General features: G+C 55.4%; 1 protein-coding gene across 1 annotated transcript in view; it reads right to left on the reverse strand.

The window, feature by feature from the left end:
* Nucleotides 1–369: 369 nt before the first annotated feature.
* Nucleotides 370–13153, reverse strand: part of LOC133357716 (spidroin-1-like) — a 34291-nt gene continuing 21507 nt past the window's right edge. The window contains exon 4 of the mRNA XM_061575810.1: nt 370–378. Coding sequence (XP_061431794.1) covers nt 370–378 — 9 coding nt within the window. The remainder of the gene's footprint in view (nt 379–13153) is intronic.

The raw sequence follows: 13153 nt of genomic DNA on the forward strand, positions 1-13153 counted from the left end.
TACGGCTAAGGAATCAAAACCCGTTTGAGACCTCTGAGTAGGAATCAGCACCCCCGGCGCAGGCGACAGCACCAGCTGGTGGCAGGGCTCGGCAAACAGAGTAACAAGAGGTGGTGGCGGCATTATTTTTCCGAATTCGGTGGAAAAAACTAAAACTCGCAAAGTTCTAGGAGCCGCAATGCACTGCGCTGGTGGATACCAGGTGGCGGTTCTCAACAAATAACGTCACGGATCAGTCCTTAGGGAGGTGCATTCGGATCCAATCCCCCCCTGACCCTCCCTGAGCTAGTGTCGCAATAGCAGCAGCAGCATAGGTATCACAATCATTTAGTATCACGATTCGTAATCAGATTCGGTTTTTTGTTTGGGTCAGATCGCCTGAGCCAGAGAAAAGCGTTTAACTCGCAGACTTTCGCGACAGATGTTGTCCGTAAGAGGGGTTTTTTTTTTTGGGGTCAGATCAAATCACGTAAATATATAAATGCGTCGTTAAATCCGCCACCACCCGACACAGCCAATTAGTATAGGTCATTATTTAATGTTTTATTTTATTATTTTATTATTTCCCTTCTACGTGACTTTACCGAAAGAACCAAGAAGATAGTATAGATTTCGATTTAAAGCTTTCGTGACTGCAGGGATTCATCTTCTTGGTTCTTTCGGTAAAGTCACGTAGAATGGAAATAATAAAATAATACAAATAAAACATAAAATAATTCTCACGACGTTTCGGCCACAACGTAAGCAGCCGTCCTCAGGTGAAGAACAGAATGACCATTCAGACGCTGTCTTCCCGACAGACCTGTTCTTCACCTGAGGACGGCTGCTTGCGTTGTGGCCGAAACGTCGTGAGAATTATTTAATGTTTTATTTGTATTATTTGTATTATTTCCCTTCTACGTGACTTTACCGAAAGAACCAAGAAGAAGATAGTATAGGTTTGTCACGTAAACTAAATATGCCAATTCGTTACTAGTGTAGGGACGTTGGAGAGAGGGCCGTTATGCATGGCAGCCTATGGGAAAGAAACACAGTGGGCGGGGCTACGTGTGTGCACAGGGAGATGCCCTCTGCGACGTCCGAGCCAGACACCCTGGGGGGGGGCTGGTTCGGCGTTACGATCCCCCGGGGCCCCACCCCTCAAGGAGGGTTGGGTATAAAAAGGGGTCGTTATATGGGCTTAGTCAGTTATGTTATAGTTAAGCTAAGAAGTCGGAAGACGTCGTAGCTAGAGCCCTGGACTCCCCCTGATCGCCGCCCTTATCAGGGCCCCACGGGATCAGGCTCGAGCCAGTGGCGTGGTCCCGTGAACCAGAGCCAGTGCTCTGGGACTCCGGGTACCGAGCCCGATTACCAGTGTCGGGCCAGACAGCCTCCCCTAGCTCTTAGTGGAGGACTCAGGGGATAGGCTATGGATAGCTAGGGGTATTCCCTGAGTTATACGGGTGAGGGGGCCGCTACCCCCTCTAGGGCTGTCCTGTACTGGCAACTTGTTAAATAAATATACGTGTGCCTCAACTCCGTTGTCAAGCGTCCTCGACGGGTACTTCATCTGGCGTCAGAAGTGGTAAAAATGGAAACGCGCCATACAGCTCGGACCAGGGTACCACAAGAGGAGGACGCCGCGGAGATCGCCGAGCCCGAGACAGAGCAACAAGATGGGGTGCAGCCGGAGCCTGGCGCCTTCTCACCGGGACGTCAGCATGGAGAGGGGCCGCAGCCAGATGCACTACGACTGGCTCACGAACGGCTGGCGGAGCTACTTTATGCCGCTGCCGCCACACTGGAAGGCATTACGCGGTTGGGGGCTGGTGGTCCACCGCAGGGCGAGGAGAACCGGCGGCCGGAGCACTTTCCCGCCATTTCAGCGACTTCACAATTTGAATTTCCCGCCATGGACGCCGCGGCTGTTCGGGGCGTGGCCAGCTTAGACATCGGCTCCGACATCGCCGTCGCCGGGGCTGCAGCGTCATCGCAGCCGAAGGATGCGTCATCGCTGCCGCGACAGGCGATGCCATCGGCCAGTCGCGCCGAGGCACCGCCAAAGGGAGGTGAAAGCAACCTGCGGGAGTCCACATCGACCGCTGCGCTTCACCAAAGGCTGCCCCCGCTGAAGGAATTCATCGGTGCGGAGGGTGACTGGGGCGGCTTCCGGCGACGCTTCCTCGCCCATCAGGAGATGGCGCGGTGGTCCGACGAGGAGGCCCTTTGCGCGCTGCCGGCGCTCCTCGATGGGGACGCGCTCGCCGCACTCACGTCGGCGCCAAAAGAGAAGCGGGCTACACTACCAATGGCGCTACAGCTGCTGGCCGGGGTCTATGGACCTTCAGCCGAATGCCGTCAGCAGTTCTACGATCGCAGGCGGGGTGAAAAGAGTCGCCTCTGGCTTTCCGGACAAGTCTTCTGGCGCTGGCAAAAACAGCCTTTCCCCGCATGGACGACGACGGCGTGGACGCAATGGTCGCGGAGAAGATCCTCCTCTTGGCGGACGACCTCGACATCGTCGTCATCGCACAAGGGGATGCAGAAATGACCTCCCTCCAGGCTGCGCGACTCCTCCACGCCAACCTTCTGCAGCAGCGGCGAAAGGCAAACAGGGCATCGGCTGGGCGTGCGGTGGCTGCAGCCACCCTTCCGTCAGAAGAACTTTATGCCGTCGACCATCGACGGCAACAGACGACGGGGGCGCGGCCGGGTCGGGACGGGCCGAGGCGTTTCGACCGTCCATCGTCTCCATCGGCGCTCCCGCGGTGCTTCAACTGCGGCATCCGGGGCCATGTCGCCTCGGGGTGCCGTTCTCCTCGACAGCGGGGGACGACGCCTCGACAGGACGCCGGCCCTCCTCTTCCTCCTCCCAAGCTCCAGCACCATGATCCGGCGAGTCGCGGCACCTCACATGTTTGGCCAACGCACCCACCTGTCGCACACTCTCGCACCGTAACGAACGGGGGGCCGGTGGGGCGCTGCGATGGACCGGCGCGGATCACTGCGGGGACTCAAATCGAGCCCGAGCGGTGGTCCGTGTTGGCCCATCGCGTGGTGGCCGCGGCGTCGGGATCGTCGGCCGTGGTCGGTTACATTGATGGGGTGGAGGTACGCATCATAGTCGATACAGGGGCATCGGCGACAATTATTTCGGAACTAATTTACAATATTCTACCGGTGCAGAGCCGTCCTTTGCTACCGGTTAATGTCCCTTTCTATGCCGCTAACGGGGGCTCTCTCGGCATCGTGGGACAGATTCGAGCGCAAATTTCTATCGGGGACATCAAATTGTCGGGGCCGATTTTTGTCTCCTCCTCACTGGCAGTTCCGTGCCTGCTGGGGACGGACTTCTTGGGCAGGATGCCAATTCGTATTTTGATCGACCAAGGATGCATTGAGCTTCCGTCGGGGCGACGTATGGCGTTCCTGCCTTCCCCTGTAGCGACTCGGACGGCGTTCGCGACGGTACCGGCGTTCGTCGTAAAAACAGTGCGTGTGCCGCCGGGGGCACAAATGCTGGTACCTCTTAAACTTCGTAGGCCCTTCGCTAAGGGTGTTGGGGATCAGGGTGTTGTGCTGGGGCCGTCTAGGGCCGGGGTTAATGGGCCTCATTTAATTCCGGCCCAGACCATCGTAAGGGGGGACGAGGATCCCTTCATCGCGGTCCTCAATGTCGGGTCGCAGACAGTAGTGGTTCCCCAAGGGACTGTGCTCGCTCACGCGACGCCGGTGCCCTGCGAGGAACCTGCCGTGAACCACATTGACACTGCTGCTCGGACGCACCCGCATTCGGACGGCGATGAAGGGTGGCTCGACGCGCTTTGTGCGGGATCGACGAACCTGTCCAATTTAGAGCGCCAACGGCTTAGATCGCTGCTAAAGGAATTTTCCGACGTTTTCAGTCGGAATAAATACGATTTGGGTTGTACTCACCTGCTGCGTCACCATATTGACACGGGTGACAGCGCGCCTATTCGCCAAAATCCTTTTCGGTTGAGTCCCGCCGAAAAGGACCATGTCAAATCGGCTGTCGATGACATGTTAGCCGCCGACATTATCTCTCCCTCTACCAGCCCTTGGGGAGCACCGATTGTCCTGGTTAAGAAACAGGATGGCTCGTTGCGGTTTTGCGTAGATTTCCGTCGCCTTAATAAGGTTTCGGTTGCCGACGCATACCCGCTCCCACGGATGGACGAATCGCTGGACGCCTTGGCGGGAGCGCGATTCTTCTCCACACTAGATTTACTTTCGGGATTCTGGCAGCTTCCTCTGGACGATGATTCGAAGCCTAAAACCGCTTTCCGTACACCGCACGGCCTGTTCCAATTCAACCGGTTGCCGATGGGCTTACACTCAGCGCCGGCAACCTTCCAGCGGTTGATGGAATTGGTTTTGGCTGGATTGCAATGGGAATCGTGCCTGATTTATTTGGATGACGTAATTGTTTTTGGAAGAACCTTTGACGAACATCTCCAGAGGCTGCGGGCGGTTTTCCAAAGGATGCGGGCTGCTAATTTGAAATTTAAGCCCCAAAAATGCTATTTGTTTCGCGAGTCAGTGCGTTATTTGGGGCACATCGTGGGGCGCTCGGGTATTGCTACCGATCCCGCCAAAACGCAGTGTGTCAGCTCCTGGCCAATTCCGACCTCGGTGGGGGAGGTGAGGAGTTTTATTGGCTTCGCTTCATATTACCGACGGTTCGTCGCTAATTTTGCTACAATTGCCAAACCCCTACATGCTTTGACATCAAAAGGGGTTCGGTTCCACTGGGGTCGGGATGAGGAAGTAGCTTTCTGCTCCCTTCGGGATGCATTGGTGAAGGCTCCTCCTTTGACTTACCCCGATTTTTCGAGGCCGTTTTTGCTCGACACCGACGCGAGCAACACAGGTATCGGAGGCGTGCTTTCCCAGGTGGTTGATGGCGTGGAACGGGTGGTTGCGTACGGCAGTCGGGTGTTGTCTCCAGCGGAGCAAAAATATTGTGTCACCCGTAGAGAACTGTTGGCAATTGTTTTCTTCATCCAACAGTACCGCCCATATCTGTACGGTCAGCATTTCACTGTCCGTACGGATCATGCGGCACTGCAGTACGCCCTGAAGGTTCAACAGCCATCGGGACAATTGTCCCGATGGCTGGAGGTCCTCCAGGATTTCGATTTTGACACCACCTATCGTAAGGGCATTCGCCACACAAATGCGGACGCTCTGTCGCGCATGCCAACCACCTCCGAATGCGCATGCCTCCTGGGGTCGGGGCGTTGCAAGCCAGCTGGGGACATGACGGTTCCAGTCCTGGCGGCCGCCGCCGATGTTGACACATCGCTCCCCGATGAGATCGGGAAACAGGGAAGGGATTCCCTGCTTGGGTTGCCTGTGATTGAGTGGGGACGCCTCCAGATGGAGGACGCCTCCCTCCTCGCGCTGCGTCGTCGCGCCAGGGAGAGGGGGTGTGGGACGGGTGATGCCGACAATTGGGAAATACACGCGGGCTTGCTCATGCATTGGGACGGTAAATCCCACCGTCACCGGCTGGTAGTTCCTGCGGGGTTACGGGGTAAGGTGGTGTGGGCTGCTCATGAGCGCCTCCTCCACCTGGGTACCCAAAAGACCCTCGCCTCGCTCCAGCTGGATTTTTTTTGGCCGGGCATGACACGGGATGTCACGGATCTCCTGGCAGCATGCCCCCGGTGTGCGCAACGCAAACCACCAGCTCGGGAGTCGAACCCGCCGTTGCAGTCCATCACAGTCTCCAGGGTGAACGAACTCGTAGCGTTGGATATCCTGGGGCCGTTTCCCCGCCACCCCTAGGGGCAATAGATATTTGCTAACAGGGGTCGAATACTTCACACGCTGGCCTATGGCCTGGCCCCTGGCAAATCAGTCGGCAGCAGCCATCGTGGACGCCTTTGTCCAAGGCTACGTCATGGACAAAGGTGCTCCGGAGCGGCTGCTGACCGACCAGGGTAAAAATTTTTCCGGGAACCTCCTCAAACAAGTCTGTGATCTCCTAGGTACAAAGAAGATTCGTACCTCTCCCTATCACCCACAAACTGACGGGATGGTCGAGCGTCTGCATCGTACCATCACGTCTATGTTGTCGCACCTGGTTTCGGAGTCACAGACCAATTGGGACTTGCAAATTCAAGGGGTCCTGGCAGCATATCGATTGGCCCCCCATGCTGCCACGGGATTTTCACCCTTCTTTCTCATGTATGGTCGCGAACATGACCCACCTGTTCGGGCACAGCTGCAGATCCCCGCGCCTCTAGGTAAAATTAAATTGGACGAGCACGTTAAATTTAACCTTCAAAAGCTAACTGAGGCGCGGGATGCTGCCATGCTCAATTCCCGCATGCGCCAAAAGGCGAATGAGCGCCTCAGACTTGCGCGCAGCGCACGTGCTGCAGTGGAAGCCAGGGGACAGGGCATGGCTGCACTGTCCCCAGGTACCGCTTGCGACCTCCTCGAAACTGGTACGGCCATGGCGGGGCCCCGTCGAGGTGGTCGAGGTTTTGCGACCGCAGTGCGTTCGTATCAAGTGGGGGAGGCGCCGGTGGTTCGTTCACCCCTCTAGACTAAAACCCTTCGTTGCGGTGCGGGACTCTGCTCCACACGCGCAGGGCCAAGCATGTGAGGGGTCGACCGACCCGGAGGGTCCGCCTCTGTTGATCTCACCTGACGTCTTGCCGGTTGCCCCGCCCCCAGGTTCTCCCGGAATGACGGGCTCGCGCACATCCCTCACGGGGGATGCCGAGGGTCCCGCCACTCCAATTGCGGACTCTCCTCGGATGGGACAGCGGCCACCGAATGGTCCTCCATCTGAGGTTGGCCCTTGTGACGGGCCTGCGGCAAGGACGCGCGCTAAAATGCGCAGACTCTTATAAAAACACTGGAACGCGAACAAGAGGTGAAAACGAAACGAAAATAAGAAGAAAATTTTTTTTATTTTTTTTGCGTTTTCTGGTACACTTTCGTGTGCTATTGTTGCTGGACGCTGCGTTCGTGTGGCGCTCTTGGCGCGTTGTTGTATTATGGCTGTGTGTGTGTGTGCGTCTTGTGTGCGTGTTGTGCGTGCGCTGAGGGTTCCGGGAAATGTACATATCTTGCCTCTACGGATTTCGTATTTATTCGGGGGGGGGGGCGCGTCGGTTTGTTCTCCCTTTAGGGGCATTGTTAGTGTTGTTGTTTAATTCTCGTTCTGTTAAATGGAAAAAAAATGGGGCACACACGGGGGGAGTCAAGGGGTAAAGATTCATTTGTTGAAATTGTTGCAGCCGGGACGGCTGCGAGCTATGCGGGGGGGAGTGATGTAGGGACGTTGGAGAGAGGGCCGTTATGCATGGCAGCCTATGGGAAAGAAACACAGTGGGCGGGGCTACGTGTGTGCACAGGGAGATGCCCTCTGCGACGTCCGAGCCAGACACCCTGGGGGGGGGCTGGTTCGGCGTTACGATCCCCCGGGGCCCCACCCCTCAAGGAGGGTTGGGTATAAAAAGGGGTCGTTATATGGGCTTAGTCAGTTATGTTATAGTTAAGCTAAGAAGTCGGAAGACGTCGTAGCTAGAGCCCTGGACTCCCCCTGATCGCCGCCCTTATCAGGGCCCCACGGGATCAGGCTCGAGCCAGTGGCGTGGTCCCGTGAACCAGAGCCAGTGCTCTGGGACTCCGGGTACCGAGCCCGATTACCAGTGTCGGGCCAGACAGCCTCCCCTAGCTCTTAGTGGAGGACTCAGGGGATAGGCTATGGATAGCTAGGGGTATTCCCTGAGTTATACGGGTGAGGGGGCCGCTACCCCCTCTAGGGCTGTCCTGTACTGGCAACTTGTTAAATAAATATACGTGTGCCTCAACTCCGTTGTCAAGCGTCCTCGACGGGTACTTCACTAGTTCAGCACTACCGGTTGGGTGTTGGAGTACAAATTGGCCGATGAAGAAAAGTCTCCACGTGGTGAACAGATGTGGTCACTGTATCCATGTGACCTTTTTGCCAGTATCCACAAATGTTCTTGCTGCTGCTACTACCCAGGGGGCGATGTTGTTGCTGCTACTACCCAGGGGCGATGTTGTTGCTGCTACTACCCAGGGGGCGATGTTGCTGCTGCTACTACCCAGGGGGCGATGTTGCTGCTGCTACTACCCAGGGGGGCGATGTTGTTGCTGCTACTACCCAGGGGGCGAGTTGCTGCTGCTACTACCCAGGGGCGATGTTGTTGCTGCTACTACCCAGGGGGCGATGTTGTTGCTGCTACTACCCAGGGGGCGATGTTGCTGCTGCTACTACCCAGGGGGCGATGTTGCTGCTACTACTCAGGGGGCGATGTTGCTGCTGCTACTACCCAGGGTGCGATGTTGCTGCTGCTACTACCCAGAGGGGGATGTTGTTGCTGCTACTACCCAGGGGCGATGTGTGCTTGCTGCTACTACCCAGGGGCGATGTTGTTGCTGCTACTACCCAGGGGCGATGTTGCTGCTGCTACTACCCAGAGGGGAATGTTGCTGCTGCTACTAACTCAGGGGGCGATGTTGTTGCCTGCTACTACTCAGGGGGCGATGTTGCTGCTGCTACTACTCAGGGGGCGATGTTGCTGCTGCTACTACTCAGGGGGGCGATGTTGCTGCTGCTACTTACTCAGGGGGCGATGTTGCTGCTGCTCTACTACTCAGTGGGCGATGTTGCTGCATGCTACTGCTACTACCAGGGGGCGATGTTGCTAGCTGCTACTACTCAGGGGGCAGATGTGTTGCGGCTACTACCAAGTGGGGCGATGGTGTGCTGCTACTACCAGGGGCGATGTTGTTGCTGCTACTACTCAGGGGGCGATGTGTTGCTGCTACTACTCCGGGGGCGATGATTGCTGCTACTACTCAGGGGGCGGATGTTGCTGCTGCTACTACCCAGTGGGCGATGTTGTTGCTGCTACTACTCAGGGGGCGTGTTGCTGCTGCTACTACCCAGGGGGCTGATGTTGCTGCTGCTACTACTCAGGGGGCGATGGTTGTTGCTGCTACTACTCAGGGGGCGATGTTGCTGCTGCTACTACCCAGGGGGCGATGTTTGTTGCTGCTACTACCCAGGGGGCGATGTTGCTGATCCCAGCTGAGCGATTGGCAGATATGTTTGTTGCAGCACTGCGTTTGTATAAAAACACACTTCCCATGCCAGCCGAGTTCAGTTCCGTAATTTCGCGGAAATTTAAGCGCGTGGAGTGAGAAGTGGCCGACAGCCTCAGAGCTCAGACACCCCCCGAGTCGAACCCTGCTGGAACCTCGGTTCGAGCCCCTGACTCTGGGTGTCTCTTTCTCTCCTCTTAGGGGTTCACAATGGCCGTGTCAGAGGACGTTGAGATGTCACAGCTGAGATCCTGGATTCCAAACCCATAGACCACATGGAGGTCCCATAGACTCACACATAGACCCATAGACTCACACATAGACTCACACATAGACCCATAGACTCACACATAGGACTCACAAGAGTCCCCATAGACTCACACATAGACTCACACAGAGACCCTAGACTCACACAGAGACCCACAGACTCAGAGACACATAGACTCACACAAAGACCCACAGACTCACACAAAGACCCATAGACTCAAACAAGACCCACAGACTCACACAGAGACTACATATTCACACATAGACCCATAGACTCACATAGAGACCCACAGACTCACACAGAGACCCATAGACTCACATAGAGACCCACAGACTCACACATAGACCCATAGACTCACATAGAGACCCACAGACTCGCACAAAGACTCGCAGACTTACACAGATACCCAACAGACACATAGAGACTGAGTTTTCGTATTACCGGATCACAGTGTGGTGGATTTGATGGACTCCAGTGACCTGTTCAAACACAGAGAGACACATTAGCCTCCGTTTAGATACAACCACACTAAAAAATAAAGACAAAGATCCCCCAAGTGCCTACACAGGCTGAGCGGGAAAGTGGCTAGTACCTATCCCCCCGGACGCCTTGTCTCCCCAGTGGCGATGTTGCAAATCGCACGGGTATCATTTGAGGCTGAGTCGACCTAGGGGAGGCCCGATAGGGGATAATCGACTGGCGGGTCGTCGCGGGAATCGAAGTCGCGGGTTCGTAGTGCAGTGTAGCGCTAATCACTGCGCCACCGCTCCACTTGTACACCTGTACACACACTCACACCGTACACACACTACACCTGTACACACACTCACACCCGTACACACACTCACACACCTGTACACACACACTCACACCTGTACACACATGTACACAACTCACCCTGTACACACACTCACACTTGTACACACACTCACACTTGTACACACACACACTCACACCTGTACACACACTCACACATGTACACACACTCACACCTGTACACACACTCACACCTATACACACACTCACACCTGTACACACACTCACACTTGTACACACACTCACCCTTGTACACACACACACACTCACACCTGTACACACACTCACACATGTACACTCACACACCTGTACACACACTCACACTTGTACACACACTCACACCTGTACACACACACACACCCTTGTATACACACACTCACATGTACACACACACACTCACACTTGTACACACACTCACACCTGTACTCACACTCACACCTGTACACACACACCCTTGTACACCATACACACACTCACACTTGTACACATACAGAGACTCACCACACTGGTACACATACACACTTGTACAAAACTCACACTCGTACACACACTCACACTTGTACACAAACTCACACTTGTACACACACTCACACTTGTACACACATACAGAGACTCACACTCGTACACACACACTTGTACACACACACTTGTACACACACTCACACTTGTGCACACATACAGAGACTCACACTTGTACACACATACAGAGACTCACACTTGTACACACACTCGTAAATTCACCACCCTCGTACACACACACACACACTTGTAAACTCGTACTGTGTACACACACTCACACTTGTACACACATAGAGACTCACACTCATACACACACTCACACTTGTACACACATACACACACTCACACTTGTACACATACACACACTCACACTTGTACACACTCTCACACTTGTACACATAGAGACTCACACTCGTACACACACTCACACTTGTACACACATACAGAGACTTACACTTGTACACACACTCACACTTGTACACACATACAGAGACTCACCACACGTACACACACTCACACTTGTACACACATACAGAGACTCACCACACGTACACACACTCACACTTGTACACACATACAGAGACTCACACTTGTACACACACTCACACTTGTACACACACTCACCCTCGTACACACACACTTGTACACACATACAGAGACTCACACTGTACACACACTCACCCTCGTACACACTCACACTTGTACACACATACAGAGACTCACACTTGTACACACATACACACACTCACACTTGTACACACATACACACACTCACACTTGTACACACATACACACACTCACACTTGTACACACATACAGAGACTCACCAAACCTCGTACCACACTCACACTTGTACACACACACTCGTATACCCTCACACTTGTACACACACTCACACTTGTACACACATACAGAGACTCACACTTGTGCACACATACAGAGACTCACACTTGTACACACATACACACACTCACACTTGTACACCACACTCACACTCGTACACATACAGAGACTCACCCTCGTACACACTCACACTTGTACACACATACACACACTCACCCTCGTACACACACTCACACTTGTACACTCGTACACACGTACACACACTCACACTCGTACACACGTACACACACTCGTACACCACTCACACTCGTACACACACTCACACTTGTACACACACTCACACTCGTACACACACTCACACTTGTAAACTCACCACCCTCGTACACACACTCACACTCGTACACACACTTGTAACTCGTACACACACTAACACTTGTACACAAACTCACACTTGTACACAAACTCACACTTGTACACACACTCACACTTGTACACAAACTCACACTTGTACACACATACAGAGACTCACCACACTCGTACACACACTCACACTTGTACACACATACACACACTCACACTCGTACAACACTCCACTCGTACACACACTCACACTCGTACACACGTACACACACTCGTACACACTCACACTTGTACACACACTCACACTCGTACACACACTCACACTTGTAAACTCACCACTCTCGTACGCTCCCCGCCGCTTCGAGCTGGGCCCTCAGTTCCGTATCCAAACTCTCCCCTCACCCTCCCCCTCCCCCTCCCCCCTCCCTCACCCCCCCTCCCTCCTCCCCCCTCACCTCCTTCACCCCCCCTCACCCTCCTCCCCTCCCCCCTCACCCCTCCCCCCTCACCCTCCCCCCTCACCCCTCCCCCTCACCCCCCCCTCACCTCCCTCACCTAACCCCTCACCCTCCCCTCACCCCTCCCCTCACCCCTCCCCTCACCCTTCACCCCTCCCCTCACCCCTCCCCTCACTTCCTCTCTCACCCTCTACCCCCCCCTCACACCCCCCCCCCTCTTACTCACCCCCTCACGCTCACCCTCTCACACTCACCCCTCTCACTCACCCGCTTCCTCACCCCCTCACACTCACACCCCCCTCACACTCACCCTCTCACACTCACCCTCTCACTCACCCCCTCCCTCACAGCTCAACCCTCTCACACTCACCCTCACACTCCCACCCCCCTCACTCACCCCCTCTCAGTCACCCCTTCCTCACACTCACTCCCTCTCACTCACCCCTTCACACTCACCCGCTTCCTCACCCCCCTTGCTCACCCTCTCACACTCACCCCCTCACACTCACCCCCGCACACTCACCCCCTCACACTCACCCCCGCACACTCCCCCCCCCTCACACTCACCCCTCTCACTCACCCCCTCTCGCTCACCCCCTCTCCCCTCTCACCCCTCTCACTGACCCCCTCTCACTCACCCCTCACACTCACCCACTTACTAGGGAGGGGGTGGGCTGGGTGGGGGGTGGGAGGGGTGGGGCAAGGTGGGGAGGGGCTGGGTGGGGAGGGTGGGGCTGGGTGGGGGGTGGGAGGGGTGGGGCTGGGTGGGGAGGGGCTGGTCACCCCGTGGTGC

Source organism: Lethenteron reissneri, chromosome 59 (assembly GCF_015708825.2).
Source record: "Lethenteron reissneri isolate LAM-NWPU_2019-01 chromosome 59, ASM1570882v1, whole genome shotgun sequence".
In the NCBI taxonomy this organism is placed as follows: domain Eukaryota; kingdom Metazoa; phylum Chordata; class Hyperoartia; order Petromyzontiformes; family Petromyzontidae; genus Lethenteron; species Lethenteron reissneri.